At 45.9% G+C, this 27,076-nt stretch overlaps 3 protein-coding genes across 6 annotated transcripts in view; 1 reads left to right on the top strand and 2 right to left on the bottom strand.

Annotated features, from left to right (window-relative positions):
* Positions 1-527, bottom strand: part of LOC121597475 (smoothelin-like) — a 54,491-nt gene extending 53,964 nt beyond the window's left edge. For 2 of the 3 annotated variants that reach the window (XM_041923268.1, XM_041923284.1), the window contains exon 1: positions 371-527. The gene's annotated coding sequence lies outside the window, so the exon portion shown is untranslated. The remainder of the gene's footprint in view (positions 1-370) is intronic. The other variant, XM_041923277.1, reaches the window with a different exon arrangement.
* Positions 528-2,572: 2,045 nt separating this feature from the next.
* LOC121595915 (protein deltex) lies at positions 2,573-9,739 on the bottom strand. Of its 2 annotated transcripts, none has more exons than XM_041920314.1 (4): positions 9,217-9,739; positions 6,747-8,739; positions 4,445-4,587; positions 2,573-4,363 (listed from the first exon to the last, which is right to left on the bottom strand). In XM_041920314.1, exons 2-4 carry the CDS (start codon positions 8,433-8,435, stop codon positions 4,063-4,065), a joined length of 2,133 nt encoding a protein of 710 aa, XP_041776248.1. In that variant the 5' UTR covers positions 8,436-8,739; positions 9,217-9,739; the 3' UTR covers positions 2,573-4,062. The 2 variants fall into 2 exon arrangements, with proteins under 2 accessions (XP_041776248.1, XP_041776259.1); XM_041920325.1 differs by having other exon boundaries at positions 9,554-9,739.
* Positions 9,740-11,738: 1,999 nt separating this feature from the next.
* On the top strand, positions 11,739-24,876 carry LOC121588637 (alanine aminotransferase 1). Its single transcript, XM_041906791.1, has 5 exons — positions 11,739-12,014; positions 16,700-17,361; positions 17,513-17,602; positions 21,632-22,718; positions 22,790-24,876. Exons 2-5 carry the CDS (start codon positions 17,035-17,037, stop codon positions 22,936-22,938), a joined length of 1,653 nt encoding a protein of 550 aa, XP_041762725.1. The 5' UTR covers positions 11,739-12,014; positions 16,700-17,034; the 3' UTR covers positions 22,939-24,876.
* Positions 24,877-27,076: the final 2,200 nt, after the last annotated feature.

The raw sequence follows: 27,076 nt of genomic DNA, 5'->3' as shown, positions 1-27,076 counted from the left end.
CTAACCACAGGTTGGATACATTCTTCTTCACTTCTTCACAAATAAAAAAAAAACTACAATGTCTAGAATCACTGGTAGTACGGGCACTTAGTTTAACATGACACTTGATAACTTGATATCTTAAACTCCAAACTACCTACCAAGCACGTATCACGAAGTATTGGAAAAAATGCATACAGCAGTTTTGATAGCGCTACACAGCGTGTATTTCAGTGCGTGATCTAGGCTTCACTGTCCTCGTAGACCCTCTTCCTATGCCCTTGTGCCCCAATATCCTTACAGCACTATCGAAAAATTCGTCACCCAAGTACGGGAAAACTCTACCAACAACACATGTTCTTTCTTGTTCTGTTCCTTGCCCCCACCATACCCCGTGACAAACCGGAAACAGCGCTCGGGCGCCCAACGCCAAGGGTGCTTGTATAGACCTGCTTGCCTGTTTAGCAATGGAAAACGACTGCCGCGCGACTGATAGAGGGTGGAACGCCTCTGAGGCCCACCCGGCAAAGGCGGCTTTGAAACAAACGACGCTGAGGATGGATCGGTGTGCGTTTTTTCTTTCTTTCTTCTATTTGTTCGCCGTTGTTCGCGAGGCATAAAAGGCACGTCCGTCGTTGCTCTCGATCATTTCCTTTCCCATCGCCGCTGAATTCTACGTTTGCTCTCTGTCGCGCTCTCCCTTATTGCCCTTTCTCTCTCTCTCTCTCTCTCTCTATCTCTCTCTCTCTCTCTCTCTCTCTCTCTCTCTCTCTCTCTCTTTCCCCCTCTATATTCTTCTCTTTCTCTCTGTCAAACTCGCACTCTCTCGCTCTCACTATTTATTTGTTTCATCATACTGTTAGGGCGACCCTATTTTCCCATCCTCCCACCCATAATCACCACCCATTGCCGAGTACGACTATTCGTTACATCCGAGGGTGGCATCTAGACGACTTAGGGTCTGCTGTAAGCTTCACTTTCCACCATGGTGCTGCTCCCCCGATGCCCATATACAGTTGCATCCGTTGCCAATTTCTGTCAATTGCAAACGATACATCTCCTACACACAACCTGCCCGCATACTGCGCCACGAAAGGTTGGGTTTTAGCTCAGATGCATCGATGAACAGCGTGCTCGTTTCATCGTTCGCTATCAGAGTATGCCGTGTACTAGATCTGCACTCTAGACCCGAGGCAACATAATAGATCACTTCGACCCAAGCAGTCTCTAGCAACTGTTGAAGATCATTTCCGTTTGCATTCTTTGCAGAGACTTGAATGCTTTCAACAACATTCCGGACGTATGTTACTTACTTACTTACTTATCCGGTGCTACAACCGCTTTGCGGTCTTGACTTGCCTCAGGAGTGTCCGAAATCACTCACGGTGAACTGATTTTTCAGGCTGTAGAATGACTGGTTACCAAGCCCTTAGCGCAGACCTTTCGTGGTAGCAAAAGGTCCTGAGAGTTTTCCATCCATCTTCACCTGGCAACTAACGTTGGTCATAGTCATTCTAACTAGCCTTATTATTTTGGTCGGGATTCCAAAAGAGTTCATAGCGTCGTACAGTTGTACCCTGGCTATGCTATCATATGCAGCATTGAAGTCAATGAAGAGATGGTGCGTGTCGTGTCTGTATTCAGCCATCTTCTGGTTGGTTTTGAGTGGTTGATTTTCCGTTTCGGAATCCTCTTTGATAGTTTACGACTATCTCTTCGACGTGAGGGACAAGCCGATCCTAAAGGATCTGGGAGAATATTTTATAGGCGGAATTCAACGCCGTAATACCCATGTAGTTGTTGCAGTACAACCTGTCTCACTTCTTGTATGTGGGGTAGATGATGCCGAGATTTCAATCACAAGGCATCGATTCGCTATCCCACACCTCAGTTACAATTTGATGAATCGTTTCTAGTCATGTACCTTCATTCTTGCAACAGCAGGTTACCTTAGGTACAACGTTGTTTTCGTGACCTGCTATCGCTTGGTTAAATTTTCGTGCAGGTCCGTACGCCTCATGGTTTGCTCGAGTTCCCGCAAGTCTTACTCTTCCCATGCGTGTTTATTGGAGCGGAGTTCTTCGCGTCTGAGCCGTGTGTATTCCTCTGCGCATGCCCGCATTCTATGCCGTTGCTGCATTGATCGGTATGCATTATTATTACGTTCAGTCATTTGTCTGCATTCTTCGTCGAATCAGCCTGATTTGGTGTTACCACGACGTGATGAGAGTGTATTTCTGGCATAGTTAATTTTTCTTGTTTTTAGAGCGTTCAACCACTCGCTCGTAGTTTCATATCTGTTTTCTGGTAGTAGATACTCGTCTCAAGCGGCTTTGAATGCCTGTTGGACAGTATTGTCCCTTAGAGAGTCCGTATTGAGGCGAGGCTTCATGTTTTATCCGCCCCCATTGGCGCAGGGGCGGGCGATTCTGCAATGTATTACTAAGTCAACCAAGTAGTGATCGGAATCGATATTGGCTCCCCAATAAGTACTAGCATTTAACCGACTATTGTCATTCTACGTACGTATTATCATTCTAGCTGTTTTGCAAATTTTGGACACCCGAAACGGCACATTTTCATCCAATTGGTTTAAAAAGCAGATAACGCTTTAATTTTACTGTTATTTTTTTATTATTTAGCTTTATCTACTGATTCTTAGCTCTTCGATGATACTCGAACATACAAAAATTTAACTGCCTAAGAATGAACTAATGTCTTCAGCTGCGCATTTCATAATCGAATTACACGATCGCTCGGTAAACTCTTCTCTCTGAACACCAAACAGCTCTAACGCTGCCAACACTTAAAAGCGGATCCTCACATACTGAGCACAGTCCATGCAAGGAAACAACTGTGCTCAATCTGTGCTTTAGAGCTCGCTTCGAACGTTCGTGCAACTTTTGGGCAATGTAAAAGTTATTTCATTTTTAGTTTAATTTGTTTCCCACACATCGGAGCAGCAACATAAAGCTGCTGCAGGACGCACAGCGCTCGCTATGCGAGACTGTCGGCCGTATAGAGAGGTTCCCGTTTGCTAGCCGGTGCAAAAAGCACCCCGTTATGGAGTGGAGATCCACTGTGTACTAATTCTCCCTACATTCGATCCACTTTCGCACATGGTGTCATGGTGAGATTACATCTGAGTATCGTGGCTTCTACGCTGGTGTCAGTGTATAATTTATAAGTAAAGAAAAAAGGAACATAAATTAAACGCGGATGTTGAATTCGATACATTGGCTAGGAAGACGCACATTGCATATTGATTGTCGCAAACACTTTGCTGCGGGAAGGCCGGTCCACAAACGCGGCATTTGGAAGCACGCGGGAATTAGTTGTCTTAGCTCTACGTACACTCTACTACTAGATGGCATTTCAAGATTCCCTAAAGCACGCTCTGCTTGAACGCTTTATCTAAAATTCCCCCTCCAAAACACTGATCGAACCGATCAGGAGGAATTGCTCTGTTATCACATCCATTCACTATTGAATACTGGTTTGCAGTTACATCTGTGTCGCAACTACTATCTTGTCATTGTTCTGTATGCTCCAGATCTATCCGGGGTCCAGATTTATCGTCTAGTTTTATGTAAAATGGAGTGCACACATTGTGACATGGAACAATCTTGTCTTTAAAATGCTTTTTTGAATTCAACAAACAAAAAAGCTAATAACATTACTATGCACTCTAGGGGATTGAATTAAAACAATTCACAGTTCCTAACTATGTGTGGGTTCAGCTAATCAGTACGATATGAAATATACACAATACAATTTGTACAAACAGTCATTTAACGAATCGAATTGCCTGTCTTTTCGTTCCTTATGTTTGCGATCGGTTCCACGCCCCATTGCTGCAATTAAACGCAGCCTTTCTTCTACGGGAACGCGCAAACAGAGAGAAACAAAAAACAGATGGCTAGCTTAAATGCTGATTGCACTGATTACCACCATACCGTCACACACCGGTAAGGGTAATCGAAATGCGATAAATGGCCAAGCACTCTTTGCGTCACATTGTATCGACACAGATCGCAAAACTTAGTTAAAACAAAAACGAAACGAAACTGAAGCAGCCTGTGCTCAGTCGGTGACGCCAAGGTGCACCAGCTGCTGCAGGCACCGGTCCAGGTACAGCGGATCCGGATACATAGATATCTGCGACTTGTGCTCGACGCTCGTCCACATCACCACATCCTCGACGCCGGTCGTCACCGAGCGACCGATCGTGAAGAGCAGCCCGCGCCGGAACGCGACGTCCAGATAGTACAGGATCTTGGTGCCCAGCAGCGTGTTCGGCAGGTAGCAGCGGCGCGGAAAGCCGACCGCAAAGAAGGCGGCGCCCGGGTTGGGATGATGCGGTCCCTGTATGCCGGAGGTGATACTGCAAAGCACGGAGGGGAAAACCAAACACCAAAGATGTCAGAATCAGCGGGTGCAAAGGGGCGTTGTGGGGGCAACTTACTTGTACGTGATTTCGTAGATGCCGGTGGGTGGGTAGCCGGGCAGCCCGCCGGAAAGCAGCTGGTAGGTCATCGTGCCGGGCGGCTGGTTGCCGATCTTCACGCCGTACACCGACATGCAGGTGGGGCACTCGATGTAATAGTTCTGCGGAAGGGATGAGACAGTTTAGTGAGTGGTGCAGCGCCTGGGACAGTCGTCTTGGACGACCCCGACATACAGAGCTGTTACAGAAGTGTCGATTTAAAAACCCACCCCAATACGAAAGCAACGCGATCTGATCAACGACTGTCTTTTGCAGTCCGAGTTTCCCCCTTTATATTCGTTCACTTCGTCTTGGGATATTAAGATTCTTCCCCAATTCTTACAAATATAGAACCAAAACTATAGATTTAATTTTATGCGCTGTTAGAAAACTCATAACAGTGTAAACTACATTGTTTACATTTGAACCCCTATTGGGTAATACAGTGGAACCCCTCGCCTAATAACGAATTGTTCGTATAACGAGCAAATCTAAATGCTCTACGCATACCCCTCGTAACGAGTAAAATCTCGCATAACGAGCAATTTCATTTTTGGTCCCAATAAGAAGTTGATAATTTCGAGAGTTTCAATACCAAGAATCGTTAAATATCAAGCTATTTCTTAAAGAGGCAGGTATAAGCGTGGAAGAAAAGTGTAAGGGATGTGACACATTAACACCCACTGGCAGTCCAAAACTCACAAAGTCTTACAAAAATCTAAAACAAGTTCACGGCCCGCCCGATCGCGCCACTCCACGTCTAGTTAACACTTTCCAGATCAGATAGCGGAGCTGAGAGTTTTGTTGAGCTTATCGACAGGTGGAGTAAGTGAGCTAGTGTCTTCAATTTAATTTCTCCATTTCTTCCCTTATTATTTGACAAGATTGGAGACTCTCTTCGACTTCGACGGCCGTGGAAGTGGGCAGGACGTAGATTTTACTGTGCAGTGTATCTCCCTAAGAAGCGTGTGTTTCACAAGTGTGAGGTGTATTGATAGGTGTGTTCTTGCATGCATTCTTGATCGAATTGCTCATGAAGGCGAGAATTGCAATACTAAGAATTGATCAATGGATTACTGTTGCCACTTGGAGGTGTTCCGTATGGCTGTGATGCATTGAACTTTTCGTGCAAATTGTATAATAAACCCGCATAACGAGTGAGTCATTGGAATAGATTAAATTCGTTATGAGGGGTTCCACTGTCATCTTCAGCACGAAGAAAGTTTTACAGATTCCGAATCAGCTTGCCGTTCATTTTGCGCTCAAGGCTTTGGTTGACTTTTGGGCCATCCTTGCTTATCCTGACAAGGTGGTCTAAAGGAAGTTTAGAAGCTACATGTCCTTCGAAAATTTTCCCCAGAGGAGAATCAGTTGTTGCAGTGGCAAGAAAAGCGGAATACATGAAGAGCATGAGCTTCGTCACATTTTGAATGCTCTGTAGTTAATCATTTTTTGCATTCAAATTGTATTTAATTATCATATTGCATTCAAACAAACCAACTTTCTCATTTCGCTCATTAATACTTTGACTGTCACCTTATATCACGTTGAGTAGCAGATACAAAGCTGGAGATGAATTAACCCCATCGTTCAGATAGGGATAACGTTTCGTTCAACGAGTTAATGTAACAATTGTTAGAACTAGTGTATGGTAACTCTGATTCAGAATCATGAATCTGAATGAATATTTGAGATAATTCAATTAATATGAATCTATGTTGGAAAGATTCATGAATCTCAAAGATTTACGAATCTCAAATAATTCATAAATCTCGAAAGTCTCATGAATTTCGAAAGGTTTATGAATCTCATAAGATTCATGAATCTCGAAAGATTTGCAAATCTGCAGAGATTCATAAATCTCGAAAGATTCATAGAGCTTGAGCTTCTTGGTGTAATAACATATGTGGTCATGCCAGCCTACACAGACTTTCGAGACTTCTTGGCATGTACCACACAGCCAGATAGTTTGTTTTGATACGGGGATACGGTCCATGCAAGGCTTGAACCCACCACGGACATGTTATTAAGTCGTGCAAGTTAATCACTGCACCACAGTATGGGATTTATCAAATTAAATATTTTTAAAACTATCCTTTTCTAAAGATTCATGAATCCTTGGAGATTAAGATTATGGTTAAGAGATCTTAGAGATTCATGAATCTTTGGAAATTCGATTCGAGATTAAAATCACTCATTCCTGAAGATTCGTATGAATAAATCTCAACGAAAGATTCATAAAACGCAAAATCCGCGCTAGCTGTAACAACTCCGAACTTACCTTTTGGGAGGCTGCTGTCCGCCGCTGCTTCACCAGCAGCAGGTTGAGACAGTCGAGATGCATCTGGTGCTTGCAGCGGGCGAGCGCCACGTTCACCTTCTGGCCGCCGGGCCGCAGCTCCTCCATGCACATCGGGCACGGTTGGGCTCGGGGCCAGCGGGGCGGATCAGCCACCTGCACGTACTTCGCGATCGCCTTCGATTCGCGCGACACGCCGACCACGTGCAGCCCGCTGCCGGTAGCATCCATCAGCGAGAGCAGCGCGGGGAAGACCGGTTCCGGCGTCGCCGGACGGCACCGGGCCTCGGGCGTACCGTGCTGCAGCAGCAGATCGCCGTGCTGGGCGGGCGGCGGGCCACCCTCGTCCGGCGGCGTCGCGACTGCGTGCCGCCGGAGCGACTGACCGCCCGCCTCGCCGGCCCCGAACGTGCTGCTCGTGCTCGGCATAAACACCTCGTCGCTGCCGATCGAGCTGTTGAGCATGTCGAACTCCCACGAGTCGAGATGGTGCCGGCTGCTGCTCGTTTGGCTCTCGTGGCTCAGGTAGGTGGAGACGGTGTCCACGCTCGGGCGACGCGCCTTGTGGCTGCTGGCCGCATCGCTGCCGCCCCCACCGTGCGAGAACTGTTGGCGGTGATGGTGCTTCGTGTGGTCCGCCTGCTGCAGCCGCGCCGTATCGGGCAGGTCGGCCGCAATGCACTGCTGAAAGGAGCGGCTGGACGCGAACGCGTACCGGTTGCGCTGCGTGGCTGCGTGCTGCGAGGAGTGCAGCTTCGGTCCGTGCATTGGCTGGGACAGCTGGTTTACGCACGCGGTGCCCGCATTTGTCTTTGACCCGTGCGGTTGCTGTTGTTGTTGCTGGTGCTGATGTTGTTGTTGATGCTGTTGATGCTGTTGATGCTGTTGATGCTGTTGATGCTGCTGTTGCTGCTGCTGCTGTTGCTGCTGCTGCTGATGGCATTGGTCATTGGTTTGGGCGTGCGATTTGTTGCCAAAAATGTTGTGCAGTATTTGTGTCAGTTTGCCCGGATTTGTCGCCGATCCGCTCGCCGGTGCCGTTCCGGCCGTGCCGCCCTGTTGGGCAGCGCCCCCGTTCCTAGCGGTTCCCTGGCTGTTGCCCTGGCCCTGCCCGCCGCCCGGCGGCACCACTTCCGGCGGCAGTGCCACCTTCAGCAGCGGGTACGGAGCCTGATTTTTGCGCCGAATCGGGCAAACGATTGGCTGGTTGCGCCGGCCACCCAGCTGCGTCTGGCTCATGCAGCCGAGATCGATCAGGTACGGGCGCTTCAGGGCGGTCTGGTTGAGGTCGAGCAGCGTTTCGCCCTTGGCCCACGCCTGCTCGATCAGCGACTGGACGTCGAGCGGGTACCGGTGCCAGGCGATCTTCGGGTTCGCCCCGTACCACTCCCACTTGATGCCCATCGCAGCGGGCGAGTTCGGTGGGTAGAGACAGCGCCGGACGCTCGTATTGCGCCCGCTCGCCGTGCCGTGCTGCGTCTGCACCATCTGCACCAAATCCACCTCGTACAGGGCGAGGGCAGGATCGGCATCCTTGAGCAGGACGCGCGTCAGATTTTTCGTGTACGCACGCTCCAGCAGTTGCGTCACGGACGGGCTGTACGGTAGCCAGGCGGTCCGATCGGGCAGCTCATGCTCCCACACGACCACGCGGTGCACCGGGGTGGACATTGTTTGTTCGTTTGTATGCGTTTGTTTTTTTTTTTTGCTCTCTGGGCGGCCCAGTGGCTTCAGGTGACTTTTCCGCAACCGCTTTCTGTACGCTTAACTCTACGCTAATCCTAGATGTAACTCTCGCAACATGCTGCCTACAAGCTGCCGGGGATGGACTGGGCAAATGGTGGGACCAAAACGTTGCCCAGGTTTAATACTAATGGAAGTGGCCCTCCGTACTGCTGCCACGGTGTGTTCAGTTTCCTAGCTGCCCTTTACACACGCATACATACACTCAATACGACGGCTCAATGGTGCGAATCTGCAAAGAAAGGAGGACGAATAATGCAACGTTCAAACATATTTCATAGCAAATGATTTAAATATCCAAATTAGAAACATAAGGGCTCTCAATCAGCCCTCACAATACACCCACACACACACACAGATGCACACAAATACACACACACAGATGAATGTTGATGGTAAGGTAAGGTTTATTGGTCCGCTCGTTGGCTGCACAGTGGTGGCTGATCACGATTGATTGATGATTTGGTTGAGACGAAGGTAACTGCAGCAATCTGGTCATCAATTTTGTCATCACACACAGCCCAACTTTGTCTGCCCTGCATAAGCATAGGCATCGACAGGCAACGCTTGAAGCAATCAGGTGGCCACATTAAGGCTTGCTCCCGTCCAACAGGTGTTTGCGCTACACGGGACGCACCACATCAGCATAGTATGCCGAGCGCGATTGGCTCAGAGAAAACAGAAATAAATCCTTAGAACCGATGCTTACTTTTCCACTCCTTCTCCGCACTTCTCCGAAGCCAACGCTGTGCGTTGGCCTGGTTGGCCTAGAACGATTATTATGCTGCGGCTAAGCGCATGCGATGCTCACACCAGCACAGTGCCAAACATGGCGTTTCCATATTTGGCATTTCTAAGCTTGCTGCGCATACACACCAAACCGTTCTGCGGCGACGGATTTATACGTATGTAAAGCCCGCGCCCACACCCAGCACACACACGCACACACACACAAACCGAATGGCGAGAGACTGCCGAATAACGGGACTAATTTGCAGCATAAGCTACACAATAAATAACGCCTTTAATTAGCGCATGAAACGTACCGCCACCTCACACCAAAACCAACTGCACCGCGAGCAAACCTGCTGGAATAATCCGTGTGTGTATGTGTGTGTCTACTTGATGCAGCGGATACGGAGCTGCGCTGCACGGCTACCGCACTGCTTGTGTGCGATGCTTGCGCGTGTACGCAGGATGCACAGATTTGCGCGAGCGAGAGCGAGCGAGTGAACAAGTGTGTGTGTGCACGGTGGATGAATATGAAAATGAACGCCCATTGCTCGATGGCTGCGCGCACACGCTTTGGAGGGCAACAGACTGGATTATTTTTGTTGATTTGAATTGAAATACCGAATTGAATGCAATACATAAAAGTAAGGAAAAAAAACTAACACAAAACCAAGATTTTTATAAACCATCAACCGTTTTCTCAATGACCAAATTTACACCTTCATCTCAACGACGGGCATTCCCGAGTAATCCGATACATTTTGTGTGGGAAGTTATTGTTTTTCACATTAAAACTTCAATAACTATTGTTGCGTTGAAAATTAAAATTTCAAATTTGGTACAAAGGTGCGGCCATTAATCTTATTTGCTTTAGTGATTAAATGGGATTTTTATAGACTCATTTACTATTTGTATTATTTCTAAAGTGTGACAATCCACCTTTTAAATTGATGTTTTTAATGCTCTTTTATGTAAAATATATTCAAAGTGTCTTTTCCCATAGATTTTCATAATTATAGAATTTCATGAAGAATAATAATTCTGATACACTTTTCTCTGCTGGTATTCCCAAATAGCCAGAATTGCTTAAGCAGCTCATTTTGGCACGCTGAAGATCGCTGCTCTAATTCGCCTTTTGCAGTAGTTAAACAGCATCAAAGTTCGATGTGGGTCTTTCAAACAGCGCCTAAGCAGCTTCCTTATGCCACGATGCCAGGGATTATTTTTCTTTGTGTTTAATTTCAAGCAAGCGTCATCGATGAAATAAACAACAAGATTTGTTTCGTTTAAACAGATATGTATATTTGTAAATCTTTTGTATTGATAAATTACACAAAATTTTACACAATTTACTGATAATTCACAATCACTTCACTCAATATTCATTCTTCAATTAACGAATCTAACTTGTGCAGCAGCAATGAGATTATTGCCGGCGTCCGTCTTTGACACTTTGACAAGAGCCACCTTGTACCGATGTCATGGATTAAAAAGCTATAAAGTTCCACCAAGTTCAGTACCCTTTCTCAACAAGCCTTCAAGTTCCACCTTGAACCCTACACATAGTGCTAATCAGCCGCAAAGTTCCAAAGAGTACCATGTGCCTGTTAAAAAGCTCCATAGTTCCGCAAAGTACCGTCTATCTCTTAATCAGCCACAAAGTACGACATCGGAACGATTTTTCGTTAAACAGCCCTAAATCAGCTATAAAGTACGACCTGGCTATTTGGGCTGATTGTAGAGATAAGGTGTATCAAAATAAAATATTAAAAATAAAATAAGTAGAAATTAAAAACAAAGTTTATCATATGTCCTTTATAAGATTCAAATTTCCTAACGATACGTAAAAAAACGAAGTAGTTATCATTCTTCAATAAAAAGTTATTTCAGCTTGAAAATGGAGATAATACCCGGGTAGCCGGTCTTAGAGTTAAAGGTTAAAGCTTTGAAGTTGAAACTGAGTGTAACAGTGTTTGTGGCGCCAGCAAATCAAAGAAACGTCTCCAAAATTAACTTTCGTACCATCAACTGTCAAACTGGGCTAAAAAATCTGAATCCAACATAAATCAAATAGATTTCATTTAAATCGTTCTTTATTTTATCTGGAGAATTTTAATTCTACTGTTTGAAGACAAGTGTCCTTTTAATTTATTTTTGTTGTTGTCTCAGGTTAACAAAATTAAAACAAAAAAATAGCAGCCAAGTAAATGCTAACTGTCATTCTGAAACCCGACAAACAAGCCCAGACTTGCGCTTGTAGCGTCAGGGCTGCCTGTAAACACACGCGCAAAAGGCCTTTTCGCCCGTGTTGCCCATGTTGCGCACTCTAGCTGTTTCTCTTTCTCGCTTCTACTGTTTTTTTTTTGTTTTGTTGTTTCATCGCAGCTAAACGTCAAACGACCCACTTCGAAGGCAGCTACTTTTGTAAACAAACGTGTACGGTCTCGTTCGCGCACGTGCCGCAGAAAGGGCACGAGTGAGCGCGAGGCAAGACCACTGGCGCGTTGTCCCGTGTGCTGAAGGTTTCTTTTCTTATTTGTTGTTGTTGTTGTTGCTGCTGCGTGTAGCTACTGCGAACGTACGAATTTTCGTAGCGCTGCTGCTGATGATGCTTCAGTTGGTTTGAGACTCGCGAGATTAGCCCAAGTGTGCGTACTTCCTCGCTGGTGGTGTGGTGGTCAAGGTGTCAACGCTTCAAAACTCGCTTCAACTCACTCCAGTGCCGGTTGTTACCAAAAAAGGAGTAACAAAAACAGCAGCTGTAACTATAAACAGGTTTGTGTGGTGTGTGTGTTATTCTTGGAGAAGTTGCATTCATCTTCCAATTCATCTCCGTGGAAGAATGGCTCCTTCCTCGTGTGAATGTATGCTAATGCTGTTGCAATTTTTGTTCTGACATACTAAACGCGATTGGTAAAATAATCTACACATCCGCATCTTTCCTCCCCATTCCCCTGGCACAATAGCTAGGGTCACGCAAAGTGATCATCAAAATCCCTCCCAAACTTGCTTCACTTGCAAAATGTGCTAAACTGCTGCTGGCCAAGATTGGAATGAGGGCAACATAAGCAACCGACAGCAGTCCTGGAGCCCAGGCAGCCGGATTGATCATGTCCTTAAGAAGCTTCACCGCAGCGCCTATTCATTACCGCTTATTACCAAATTTTAATTTCAATTTTAGGTCTCCGTTTTTGCACTTTTGGCACTTGCACGGCAAAGCAAAAGCGCTTCTTGTGTAACACGAACTTGTATCCCTACAATGAAAAAGGGTTGCAATCCCCCGCTTCCTCCTCCTCCTCCGGTATAGGCAAATCGTTGCGATCTCACAGGGCGGCGACTAGAGCTGCAACCATTGCATAACAACCGTGTCATTGCCGTGAATGCAATTTGTGGGTGAGAACTGCACACACACACGGGGGGATTGCAGGCAGTGTTCGGTCATCGCCAAATGCATGCATGTTGAAGGGCACGGTTGCCAAAGTGGCCGATAGGGAGGACCATCCCACCGAACCAACATCAAATCGAAGGACACACACAATGTGTACACAATCTGTCACACGCTGCCATCTTCGATCGCGTCTAAAATAATATCTTTTATTTTAGATGATATGGCTTTTTGTTTAATTTTAGCCCGTAAATCGTGTATCGCACCTTAACGGGTGGGTGGGTGGATACGCTTTTTGAGGCGGATAAGCCCCTGTCCGTTCGATCCTGTCCCGCTGCGCCTGCTTGGAACGGCTTGGAACGGTTTGGCGCAGCGGTGCGGAGCATTGGAGCTAGCCGTGTCCTACAGCAAACACACGCGAGCACGCGCGTGCAAGGGACAGTGCTAAAAATAGTACCTCAACCGATGGGCCCGATCATGGCCCGGTGAGTGACGGCCCGCCCGCCCAGATGGTAAGCGCGTCGCGGGAATTATTCGCGCTCGACAGCAAAACCAGCGGCACCGAGCGCCAAAGCAGCCGGTCTCCGGTTCGCGATCGCCAGCCAGCTGATCGCGTCTGTCACAACTACGCATGTTTGCTGTGTGGCGATCTACGGAAGATTGGTCTGCGATGTACCCGCTAAGAAGTGCTAATTTTCACGCAACCCAAAATTTAGATGTACAAACAACACGCCGGCAGAGCGCGTCAACAACACGTTTAGGAAGCTAAGACCACCGCACCAGAACAACATCCGTTTCATGTATTCTTGTATTACTATCCAAATCGTAGCCTCTGCGTGCAATTGTGCACCATTTATTTGGAATATCTAAGACGATGATTGTTTGCGAGCTTGATAATTTACCGATTAGAGACGAAACACACTAGAAGCACGACCGTGGGAGGGACACACATACCTTCTTATCTCGCGCTGACCAGCGTACAGAAATATTGCACTACAAAATGGCATGAGCCGGTCGAGATTGATAATAAGAGCACAGGCGGCGGACAGTCCTTGGCTCCTTGGCGAGATCGGTTTTGACGGCCTGTTGACGTGGTGAACCAAACTTCAACGTTTTGTTTCTGAGCCTGCCCTAGAAAGGGCTGCCCGTGGGTTGGTACTCTAACCTTAGGGACACAATACCGCACACACACACACTCGGGAGATAGTTCTTGCATAACGCCGTGAATGTGTGCAGTGCGGTGAACATTGTACCGGGCGAATGATGCTTATCGCCCGGTGGGACGGTGATAACGCTGCCCGCCCGCAGGAAGCTGTGTAGCGCTTTATTTTGAATTCATCCAGTTTCCAGCGCGCGTACGGCAACGTCCACGCCACCTTCGTTTGACATTGTTTTTGCAAAATGTTGGCGCTCGAGGTTTTGCCTGCCGATGCTAGCAGATTTGCACCGCCGATCCGGAATGTTACCGTTTTTACGCTGGTTCCGGTCGGGGGAGGAGTCGTGTGGCCTAGAAAGGCGTGTGCGGTATTTGCTCTCAACTCGCACCACGCCTTATCTCGCCTTAAGACACAGTGTTCCGCCCTGAGCCCCCACTTGAATTGATTAAATCAATCATAAACGGTTTGAACGGGGGTTTGAAGCGGGTGCGCACGCAGATAACGCGAGTGAGTGTAATGCTTGTTTTTCATCCTTCTCGTGGACGTCCCACAGCAATGATACGGTGTAGCTTTGCAGGATGGAAAGCCCTCCATTGAAACTTGCTGTTGTAAGAAACATGTAAAATGAGTAAGAAAATAAATAAATTCTTTTGGGATGGCGATGCTTTTGATGCTGGTTAAGGACAAAAAAAACAGAAACCATTTCACACATGTATGTTTGGCACTGCAATTAGCGCCCTTTTTTCGCTAAACATGCTTTTCTTCCAGACGGTGTTAGATGTTCGTTATAATAAGCTTAATGTGGGGTTTTCTGTTGTTATGGGAAGACGTGTCAGATATGGAGAATTGAACCAGACCGGTGCTACTGTCCGACAGGCCAGTGGCTCCAATGTGTTGTCAATGGCGTAAACAGATTTGATCCACGATCCAAAAATATGCTAATTGTGGGTATTAAAAACCACCCGTCCTACCCGTCCTACCCGTTGAAATGAAGAACGTCCTGGTACGCTAGGTCTTTCATATTTTTCAATACAAATATGAACGTGAACCGTAATTCCAGGACGTTCATGAAAAGAACGTCCTACCAATCATAATAAAGATCATCCTCGGCTGCCTTAATAATTTTAGAGATGTAATATACTAATTATGTTCTTCTTGCTAAATGAAACAATTTACCATATTTTCTTCAACTGAAATGAACAAAGTGAATCGCGATTCAAGTTCAGTTCATCTTAATGAAAGAACTAGTACGTTCACGTTTATCAAATCAAAGTGTACCACAACTAGTAGACGCAAGTCTAAAAAAATAGTGCAAAGTATTTCTGGAGGAAATTTCAAGTAATCCAGTTGAAAGATTTGCCATAAATGTGGGATAGAATGCATGAGGATGTTAAAATAAATGTCACAAATAATCGAGTATGTATGAAAGTGTTGGTTGTAGCTTTTCGGTTGATGTGAAGTTGAAGTTTTGAGTGCGGTTGTTTTTTTTTTATTGATTCTGTACAATAATATACTAATATTGCTCTCTTAAACTCCAGTAATGGAATGTTAATAATATCCATCCATCTCTCTACTTCCTCTTACAAATTACTTCTGCATTGCAATTGGAAAATCCCCGACTTATTTATTTTATGTACATTTTGGCTTATTCTATTATTGCAATCGAGATGTCTCGACGTCGAACTTAATTTTTGTTAAGGAATAACGGTTTTCTTTGAAAATAAACTATCCAAACTTAAACCGCCTTTAATAGCGGTTTCGAGGTTGTCATAGAAATGTGTCAAAGTAGTGCATGTAAGCGTCAACGTGTCATTTGATTCTAAAGTCGATTCTAGCCAGTCAGTTCTCGACATCAAAAACCTAGCGGGAAATGAATATCGAAAGCGATATTTTGGCAGTGTGCAGTTTTCTGCGATGAAAAATTAAGTACTGGTATATTTTAAGATTAATCAGAGAAAACCATGTAAATGTCGATAAAACCAAATGTGATGGACCAACATGAAAAAAAGAGAATAATCAATGGAATGATATACAGGGTTTTCCAGGAGTTATGGCTGTGGGACACTTTATTGTCTCTTTCATACGCGAAATGAACTTAATGTAGTTGGAATTGGACTCAATAGCACCCTTATTGGACAAATCCAATAAGAATTTCCAAGGAGCCTGTCCAAAAGTGTACCATTGAGCCCAATTTCCAATAGATGTAGTTCATTTCTAAGAAGAAAGAGTCAAGGAAGTGTCCGACAAGTATGAGAACCCCTGTAAAACACTGTAAGAAAAGATTATTTCATTTATCTATTCGGAAATGTTTTATCTTTTTGCTGCAGTTCCCATTTTTGTGAGAGTATTTTCAAAACATCTCCGGCAGTTTGTCAGGCAATTTGACGCCTACTGCTATTTCGACTGTTCGTTTCAATTTATTTTCCCTAGGAGAATTTATAACAAGCATATTTTAAAGAGCAATCGAGAGTATAAGAATAGATTAAGCCGGATTATTAAAGCATGAGCTTATTATACATTTATTCTTTTTTTAAGACTCGTATTTTGAATATTCCTCTTTGAATGTAATAATTTTCATAATTATAAATAAATCATAACTTAAACATGCAAGAATTTATGATTTTCCGATGAGAACCGCCCATAGTGTTTTGTGCACTACATTAAGCGGTGGTGTACCGCCGTTCTATGTGGGCCTGATTGTATGTGTGTGTGTGTTACTTTTTTACGATACGAGAGGGCCTCTTAATTCCGTCGCTTTTATTACTCCGCACACACACAGACCGTTATAATCCGTATTAAAAAAAAATCAATGTTTTTTCTGCTCTCTTTTTTTCTAAACATGAACCATTTCGCGACTCCGAACCGGTCCAATATGTGCTACATATCCCCCCCATATACACATTCCCATCTGGCGGCAGCTGGTTGTGCACACGCGGCGAGATACGACGCGGGACCAGAACCCACGCCTGCGAGAGAGCCGAACAGACAGAGAGAGTTTGAGCGAGAAAAGTTATCAGTGTTTGGCAGAGGGCAAACCCTTGAAGGCGAGGGGTGGCTTTACATCAGCGCTGATTCGCAGCAGTGTACCGCTCTCGCGGCAGCCTTTCCGGAAGGAATCGAGAGACCGCGAACCGTTCGTACGTGTGTGTTTGTGTTTGTGACTGTCTATCGGTGTGACCGCGAACGGGGAGGTGTAACTAAAGGGAGGGCTAGGTGAAGCTAACGCGCGCGCACACACATACACACCGCAACCATGGCGCTCAGTCATATGCTAACGCTCTGCCAGCGGAGTGCCGCCGTAAGCTCTCGAGGCCTGCTATTGCGCCCGGGCAGTGTGCACGTACGACTAGCGGCCGCCCCAGTGCCAGAGCAGCAGCAGCACGGTCCAGCAGCAGCAGTAGCAGCAGAGTCGCCAATCAACCAGCAGCAGAGCCGCACGTTCCTCACGATGGCGTGCGTACAGCAGCAGCAGCGATGCGTGTCCGTCGACAACATCAACCCGGCAATCAAAAGCATGGAGTACGCGGTCCGCGGCCCGCTGGTCATCCGTGCCGGTGTCATCGAGAAGGAGCTGGAGGAGGTACGTAGACGACGACGACGACGACGACGTTGCGGCGTAAATATTTACTCACCTTGCGGTACGCATTTTTTGTTTTGCTCTCCCACTTGCTCCGGCATTCCACTGGACGACGACCCATTGCCTCTGCCGCTCGCTGACCCCACCGAAACAGGGTGCGAAAAAACCCTTCAAGGAAGTGATCCGCGCCAACATTGGCGATTGCCATGCGATGGGCCAGCCGCCGATTACCTTCATTCGACAGGTAAGTGTGTAGTGTGTAGTTTGTGGCGATGGTGTTCCCTATCCAGGGAGGACGAGGCGGAGTGTCCACGCTGCAATGGGTACGCGCGCCCAACATTATCGAACAGAACAGGGCAAGCGCCGTTTTGTGCGAAATCGAACCTTATCGCGTGCCAATACTGGCGTGGCAGTTTCCAAACAGTGGGTAATGGGGGATGCAAGTAGGCACGCGCAAAGGAGATTAAATATGCATACGCCGCCACCAGCGAAAGGTAAGCCAGCGAGCGAAATTAAGGAGCACACGGCGCGCGGGCGGCGGTTGCGAAATGCGTGCCGGCTTGGTTTGTTGATATTAACGAGCCGCGCGGCGTTACATAACGCCGCCCTTTTCCGAAGGAAAGGGCTCTCGAGCAGCGCTTCCGGTGTGTAGCGGTGACTCTCGTTCTCTTTCGCTCACTATATCTCTCTGGCGCTAGTTTTGCTCTTGTAGCTAGAAATTGATTACTTCCTGCTGTGCAGAGTGCGCTTCATCGAGGCGTCGTTCTCCAGCCCGCGTCAGCCGATGTAAACAATAAATCGCTGGAAAACATCAGCTACACTCCATCTAATGAACGATGAAGTTTTTCTGCCCGTGGTTCGCTATTGCTTGCACACGCTGGAAAATGTGGCATTAGGCAAAAGATTATAAAACACAACCGGTTTACAAGCGGCGCAAAAACGTCGCTCTCCATGGGGTTTTGCAGAAAAACATTAAAAAAGAGAAGTTTCAAACCATATAACGCGCCCGGCTTTCTGGTGATGGCGTTAGAACCAGTTTGTGGTCAAATTAGCATATTATGACACCATCAGGCGCGTGTCGTGCTTCAAAAATCGCCCCGTCGCTATGCCGATGGTTCTTTTCAAACTTTGTGCCTGCCAACAAACCTAGCATGATACGTTTGCAAAACACCCAAACAAAAAAAGCAAACTAATGGGGCATATATTTATGTTTGGGTGTGCATGTGTGTGTCTAAACGCTTTTGATTAGCAACAATTGGGACAATACATTCTGCGGCCGCATACGGTTTAATTGGTATTCGCAGAATGAAACGAAGAGAGGCAAAAAAAAAAACAAACAAACTGCTAACAGAAAGCAAAATGATAAACCTTTTTTATATTGGCTGTTGCCATCAGCAGCAGCATCTGCGTGATAGACCGCCGCCGAACGGCACCTTCAATCAATTTATGGTGTCAGAGCGCCGAGTTGGTTAGAATTGACAGACTCACGCTCCAATGTTTGCGATCGATTCACGGCGCACTTGCGGAGGAGGACGGCGGTGAAATGGCTACGGAGCGTCAATGTCACACTTATTCCCTACCCCCCACAACACACCCAAAGTGCCATAGTGGGAACCGTATCACGTATTTGCACATGATTGCGCAACCGAGGCAACAGCCATGATGCTCTCTTGTGAGAATGTTTTGTGTTTGCTTTTTTTTTTGTTTACTCTAAACTTCATATTAAGGGTATCCTTTTGCACTGATTGGAGTGATTGACCTGAACGCTGTTGGGCTACAATTTTATTATTGTCCGTCGATGCATTCTTTAAATAGCTCTATGGCTGTGCACTAGCTAGAGCGCTTGGATGGCCTCATGGGTTACGCGTCGGCTCTTTGTAGATCCCAGAAGTCTTTCAATTCCCAACCAGGACTGTTGTTGTACTATGGTAGCAGCAGCAGCAAGGACGACTTTTGTCATTTGCTTATGAAGAATAAACTTCAACTGTTCTTGCTTTCTTTGTTCTTTCTGCTCCTCCCATAATGACAATGACGCAAAGAGAGAGAAGTTTATATTAAAAAATGTATTATTTACAAACATACGCCCCACCCGATATGTCGTAGTTTCGCGACAAGTAATTAAACGTCCTGTTATATCACACACAAAGACCCACTAAGCCTTTGTGTGGTGTTTGGTGATGTCGTGTGACTAATAAACCGTTCTTTTTCACACCGGCCGGCTACGATCTCATTGTCGGTCACTTGATACCTAACAGTGACGGCTTATAAGCGCACACAACAAATCGATGCCAGTCCCCGTTTCTGTCGCGCGTGCACTCTTGCTAAATAAGCGGACAAACAAACCGAACTAGCAGCATTGTTGCGTCTCCGGCGGTGAACTTTTGTCTCAAGCACAATTTTTGTGAGCAAACATCACCACACCACGCACGATGTTGTACAAAGAATTGCGTGAATATATACACATTCCCGGCACGCGTGTGCTCTTTTAATGTGCGCGCGCTCGACAGATCTCGAAAATTCACAGTTCAGCGGGGAGCAAATGCCTTGCTTCCATCGGATGTTTGTTTTTGTTTTGTTTTGATTTTTTTTTGTTTTGCAATTTTTGCAACCCTGCTGCAAACATACTATTTATACAGCAAAGGGTGTTTGGCGTGATACTGCAGGTGGTTGATTCCTATTGGCGTCATTTAATTGTTCGTTTTTTTTTTGATCTTCTTTCCGTCGTCAACATATTTCCTTCCCATTCGGGGTTTTGGGGTCTTGATGTTGATGATTTTTAATTACAATTGTACCCATTCCAACCACACATTTGTCAATCAGTGCGTCATGAGATTCTCGGAAGCAAACGTGTACATGCAACAAGCAAATGACCAGTGCTGCAAAATGTCATGAGCATCACGAGATGTTCACCAACGAAAACAATGAACATATCCGTGGTAGCTTGATGCTCATTGCTGATACTCATTGAAAGTGCATCATGACATGCCGAACGCGACATACGAATGCTTGAGTCAACCGCGATACTCTGACTCACAAGCTTAGCTGAATGCCGGCGCAAGCATAATCATGACTTTTTCTGGCTGTGAACTTTGCTGCCAAATGCCACTGTTTCAGTCACCAACACTCATGGCTGAAACGAAGCTCAAATCAACCGCGTACACAACTGAGATGATCAGAAGTGAGACTCAAACAGTTAGTGGATCAATCACATTCTTGGTGACAATTTGTTTAGCACCTCTTAATCACTCACTTGGTCACGACATTTTCTGTCGGCGATAATCATGATATTCTTGGAATATACTTGGCATGTGGTTCGAAGCAGCAAAATGAGCATGCTCTCTCGCTTTGTCTGGTTTGATGGTCTGTCGGGTCAAACAGAACGAGAAACCTTGCTCATATTGTTTCTTGGAACCACTCGCAAGCACCACTATCTCCCATGACTATCGTGATTATCACCGACAGAAAATGTCGCGACCAAGTGACTGGCCAAGAGATGTTTGCACAAAATGTCACCAAGCATATGATGATCGCACCAACTGTTGGATTTTCACCTCTGATCATCATAGTAGAGCTCGTGACGCTGACATGATTTTGTTTCAGCCGGAATTTGTCATGACTGTGTCAGTGACATTTTGCAGAACTGATCACAATAAAAAAAAGTCATGGCATAGAGACTGATCAAGCGTTGGTCTCAAAAATGTCACGAAGCATGCATTAGTCACACCAATTGTTTTAAGTATCACATTATCACAATTGAGTGACGCTAACGTGGATTTTGTTTCAATTTGGTTTTTTATGACATTGAAAGTGACATTTTGCAGAACTGCAAATGACCAAAGATGTATTTCCCCAAAAGTGCTTCTTTGTTGAAAAATGCTGCTTTGCATGATACGAAAGATGTTCCCTGCTGTTGCATCTATCTGTCCAGCAGCCGATATTTTTAGACCCAAGGGGGGAAACACCATACCAGCTCAAATCTATTTCTTCTGCGATAAGACATGTGCCCGTATCACTGAGGTTTGCTGCCGATGGCCGATGGCGACAGCAGCGAGCAGCGCCTTCCCGACAAGACATTCAACGATAAACACTATCACATACAATGACATGTTGTAAATTACCCAAAGCCAGTAACAGAAGCGCCATGAGACATCCTCTTATCACAGCTTCACTATCACCCAGCCGTTAGCGTCAATAGAGAGCGTCTTATCGGACAGTTCCCTTGCCGTGTGCTGCCTGCCTATTAATTTGTCCTCCCTGTTTTCCCTGTGCTCAGGTGCTGGGGCTCGTGTCGTACCCGCCGCTGTTTAACGACCCGTCGATCCCGGCGGACGCGAAGCAGCGCGCCCGCGCCATCCTCGACGGCTGCAAGGGCGGCTCGGTCGGCTCGTACTCGGACTCGGCCGGCATCGAGGTGATCCGGCGGCATGCGGCCGAGTACATTCAGCGGCGCGACGGCGGCATCCCGGCCGACTGGCAAAACATCATCCTGTCCGCCGGTGCGTCCGGCGGCATCAAGGTGCTGATGGCACTGCTGCGCTGCCCGATCGACGGCAAGAAGCCGGGCGTGATGATACCGATCCCGCAGTACCCGCTGTACTCCGCGACGATCGCCGAGTTCGACATGGAGCAGATCGGCTACTACCTGGACGAGGCGAACAAGTGGGGCCTGGACATTGCCGAGCTGGAGCGGTCGCTGAAGGAGGCGCGCAAGACGTCGGCACCGCGCATCCTCGTCGTGATCAACCCGGGCAACCCGACCGGCCAGGTGCTGTCCCGGTCGAACATCGAGGACATCATCAAGTTTGCGCAGCGCGAGCGGTTGGTGCTGTTCGCGGACGAGGTGTACCAGGACAACGTGTACGAGAGCGGCTCGCAGTTCCACTCGTTCAAGAAGGTGATGATGGAGATGGGCGAACCGTACAGCAAGATGGAGCTGTGCAGCTTCATGTCCTGCTCGAAGGGGTACATGGGCGAATGCGGCATCCGGGGCGGGTACGCCGAGATCGTCAACCTCTGCCCGGACGTGCGCACGATGCTGCTGAAGTGCATTTCCGCCCAGCTCTGCCCGACCACGGCCGGCCAGGCCGTGCTGGACTGTGTGGTCCATCCGCCGCGCAAGGGCGAACCGTCCTACGAGCAGTTCGAGAAGGAGAAGGCGTCCGTGCTGGAGTCGCTGCGCGAGCGGGCCGAGCTGGTCGCGCGCACGTTCAACTCGATCGAGGGCTTCTCGTGCAACCCGGTGCAGGGGGCGATGTACGCGTTCCCGCAGATCCGGCTGCCGGCGAAGGCGCTCGAGGCGGCCAAGAAGGACGGCAAGCCGGCGGACACATTCTACGCATTCCAGCTGCTCGAGGAGACAGGTAAGCACTGCTCGCGCATTCGCATTCGCGCCTACTAACGCGCGACCTTTTGACAACCTCCTCCACAACAGGTATCTGCATCGTGCCCGGTTCCGGCTTCGGGCAGCGCCCCGGTACCTACCATTTCCGCACCACCATCCTGCCCCAGCCGGAAAAGCTGAAGGAAATGCTCGGCCTGTTCAAGTCCTTCCACGAGAAGTTCCTGCAGAAGTACAAGTAAGCTGGATGAGCGCGAGCGCCAAGCGTGGGCAGACTCGATGCGGGTTGCGAGAAGGCGGGAAGGAAGCAGATCACAATATTTAGTAGGTAGGAGAAGGAGAGCGAGGAGAGCGATCGTGCAGGACCGGCACACATCACACACACAGCCACACATTGGTCGCTAAGCAGCATCGCGGAAGAATTGGGCAAACATATCGTGCCGGCAGCGATTGAGCAGAGATCGATCAAGCGAGTAGGCAGTAAAATGGAGACCGCTTATGTGTAGACGAAGCAATTTAATTGCAATTTCTTCAAGAAAAATAACGGCACTGGGATGTGATGCAAACAAAAGGTACACCTCTACAGCCGTAGGTGATAGAGCGAACAGTGGATGCAACACCAGCACCCAGGCAAAACGGATATCACGCAGCGATAAAGAAATGATCCTACACGAAACAACAAAAACTCCTCGATTTGCTCTTGCTTTTTAATGTAATTTTCTTGTAGCCTGTTCGTACGGCGTTCTTGTGTCCTCACGAAACGTTCTTTCATTTTAAAAAAATCCTGTGACCCTTGCACGTTTGTGTTTGTAATGCCAGCCCCACAAAGTGTAACCAGTTTAGCATGGAACACTAAGTTATATCTTCTGATTCGCACCAAGTTGAAACAATAACGTTTAAGCTTTGTTGGAATGTTTGCTCTATCGACACTACACACACAGGTATTAGAAAAACAAAAAAATAATAAGCACAGCATTGTTAGTCGGTAATGTGTACGATGTGTTTTGGATTGTTGAAACGTTAAGGAAGTAAGAACATTTAATGTTCTGTGTTTCCAATTCCCTTACATTACATTTCGCTTCCGGTACAACCGGACGCAGCGAAAAAATAGAGAATATTATTCAAAACAAAAGAAAAAAATACAATTTGTGATGCTAATAAGTTTAATCTAAAATGGAGCGCAAAAACTTATTCGAAACTTAAAATAGTGTAGCACACTCCCAGATTGCAATGATGAGCGCATAAACACATCTGACGTTGGCACGAGCCATTACTGGAACTAATTGAAAAAGTATGATAAAGAAAATTATGTTCACGCTTTGCGGCGTTGCGTTTCGGTGTTTTAGGGGGTGGTTTCTCGTACACGCACACGTTTTCCTCGTTTTAGTCGAGTTCACTGGTGCTTACAAGCGGAAGGGTCGCTAGCAGTTGTCCGTTGCGGGGTTAAGCAGAGTTAGCCAAGTGTCTTAACGAACGAACCGTGCGTGTGTATGAGACACGGTAGGGCCAAATTTAATAACATACACACACAGACAAACGCAAATATTAAACTGTCGAGCAAAATTTTACGCAACACAATTGGGAAACTCTAAGACAATAATTTTTGCATAGTGCCGCCTGGCAGGAAAGTAAAAGTGAAAATTTAAACTGTGTAGAACCTTAATGCGGTCGTTCCGATTCTCGCGCGCGTATGTGCTTGTTCATCAGCAAATGCATTGTTTCGTCCTAAAGTTCACAGTTTTTTTTTTATGTTTGCTTTCCATAACAAAACCCAGAGGCACAAGCGACTGCCCTCGTAACACTACGACCTACGACCAAACTCGCACTCAAGAACAGTCCAGGAAACAACATCACATAGCCATACCGGGGTAAATCTCAACATGAAAAACATTTAAAAAAACAAAAAACACTGCCCACAGGTCTCAGAGACAGCAAGTGCTACAGCACCTATGGCCATAGATTTCTCATCGCTTAGCACCATCCGGAGCTCGCGCACCCAAGTGAAACAGCTCTGAGCACATACATATGGAGAGCAGCAGCAGCGTGTCTGCTGCTTTATCCTTTATCTCTTTATCATCATACCTGTTGGTTCGCGCCTTGATTGCAACATATTTAGCCCGCCCGCGTTTCAAGGATTGTCGAAAATATAAATCAAATAAAAGTATATATATAAAATCGTTGCCGGAGCGTCTCCGTTTCTCGTTAGATATGGAAAGAAAGGTTTCTTGCAGCGGAAAATGACAAACGCCAATAATGAGAATGCATCTGAAATGGAATTCCATATTTTTCATGGTTTTTGGATTTAGTATTGAAACCTTGAACCATGAATGCAAACGTTCAAGTCAATTTTAATTCGTTCCAGTGACTCGGTACTCGCAAAACTCTATAGCCGAAATGTAAAGTTCCATATAATATAATGTAAAACAATAGATTCAAGAGCCAAAACAATGCTAAAACAGCTCTCTACCACACGACATTTCTACGGCCTATCGCCACGGAAGAATCTAGTGTAAACATCAAATCCGTCGCACCATCATTCTCTTTTTCTCCTCTATGTTTCATGCCTACAACATTACAATGTCTTATACCTGCGATCAGCTAAGTACGGCTGACGAGCCGCAGGCGGCTCTTTGATATCGAGATGGCGGCTCTTTGATATCGAGATGGCGGCTCTTAACCGTTCATATAGTTCAAAGAACTTCCACACATTTTTGCTCATAGTTTAACAATTTGGCTCTTGACGTGGAGCTCTACGAACGTTTTTGTATAAGCTAGCTCTTGCGGTCGAAATTCTGCCGACCGTTACCTTATACCATGCCAAACCATACGATTACCCTGTACTAATAATCAAAATTTTGCTGCTCGTTACGCGAAATTTTACTTGCACAAAAAAGGGGTTTGTAAAGCAGTGATCTCCAACCATTTTAGAATCACGGACTACTTGTGTTTGAAATAAATTTGCTGAGGCTCATATATATTAAGTCGCTATTCTTAATAGTCTATGTTTAAATGGTTTTGATAAAAAAAGTTAAATATTGTTCTAGACATGCCTGTTGAAAATGTAATCTTGGTTTTAGGAAAATAATTTGAAGACATGTGTAGTAATAAGCATTCCTTAAAAAAAAGAAACAAATCTTTTGCGGACCACATCTGTTCGCGCCACGGACTACAGGTTGGAGAACACTGTTGTAGAGTACTTATATCTGCTCGTAGTTATAACTTGCAAATTAGAGTTTCGATATTAATATTTGTTTGATATACAACTATTGCCAGGAGAAATGATGAACAAGTATGTGGTATATTCAGGAGTGCAGTAGAGTAGATGGCAATGAAATTATCTTAATCGTTGAAAATATAAATCGCGCTAAAGAATATTAACCACTTGTTATAAATTGTGCTGAAAAAAGTCTACCAACAAATGTGTAGCAGCATAGCAACAAACTCTACCTAGGCACAATCCGATAAAATATCATTTAAAATTGGTAAATTAATTCCTTTTCTGTCCGTAATCGTTCACATACGCCTGGCAAAACTGGGGCTCTACAAGCAAATCAGGTGTACAAATACAAGGATTCAATTTTGTGAAATATAAAAGATAGACATTCAAAATTCGGCCACGTTTTCAATTAAATCAATAATCATGTGAAAGAGAAATAGTGAACTACAAATATCATCACAAATATTAGCTATTAATTGGATTAAACGGATTAAACTCGTTTTTCATGGTTCCACTTTACTTCACATATGCTGGACCATGAATATCCGAATGAAAATGAAGGTGAAACATGGTTTACTTGATGATAACGCTCCAAATTTTCATCAAAATATGAAGCACAACCAAAAGAAAGGATATACTATTCCTCAAACTATACAAAAAGATGATGATGACAAGTCCCACCTCTTACCCTGACACAGGTTTTAGAAGGACGTAAGTATCTATAAGATAATATTACTCATATAGAATTAGTGAAATAAATTGTACAAGCAAGTGGTGGCATCGAAAAATGCTCAGAGGAATCCACCGAGTCATACACACACATCCAAGACGAGCAACATGGTTTCATCAAGAAAAATCGGATCATACTCCATCGAATTCAATGGTATTGCCTGATAATCAGCCATACCGGCGAACTCGTTCGTTCCTGGGAACGTTCGCCGTGACGCTCATTTTCACTCATTTCATAGCCTTCTGGATCAAAAATTAGAAAACCGTATAGATTTTATACTGGCCAACCTAGTGATACAACTCAGTCCACTCAAGAGCGACGAATGTTTCTCGTTGAACGAGTTCGCCGGTACGGCTGAATATCATCCAAGCATGGTTAAATATTTGTAATTCCTATGTAGTCAGCGTAGTCAGATCTCAGATGCTGCTGAAAG

Source organism: Anopheles merus, chromosome X, assembly GCF_017562075.2.
Source record: "Anopheles merus strain MAF chromosome X, AmerM5.1, whole genome shotgun sequence".
NCBI classification, from domain to species: Eukaryota; Metazoa; Arthropoda; class Insecta; order Diptera; family Culicidae; genus Anopheles; species Anopheles merus.
The sequence above is the reverse complement of the archived record's forward strand: the minus strand, read 5'-3'. Positions and strand labels throughout refer to the sequence as shown.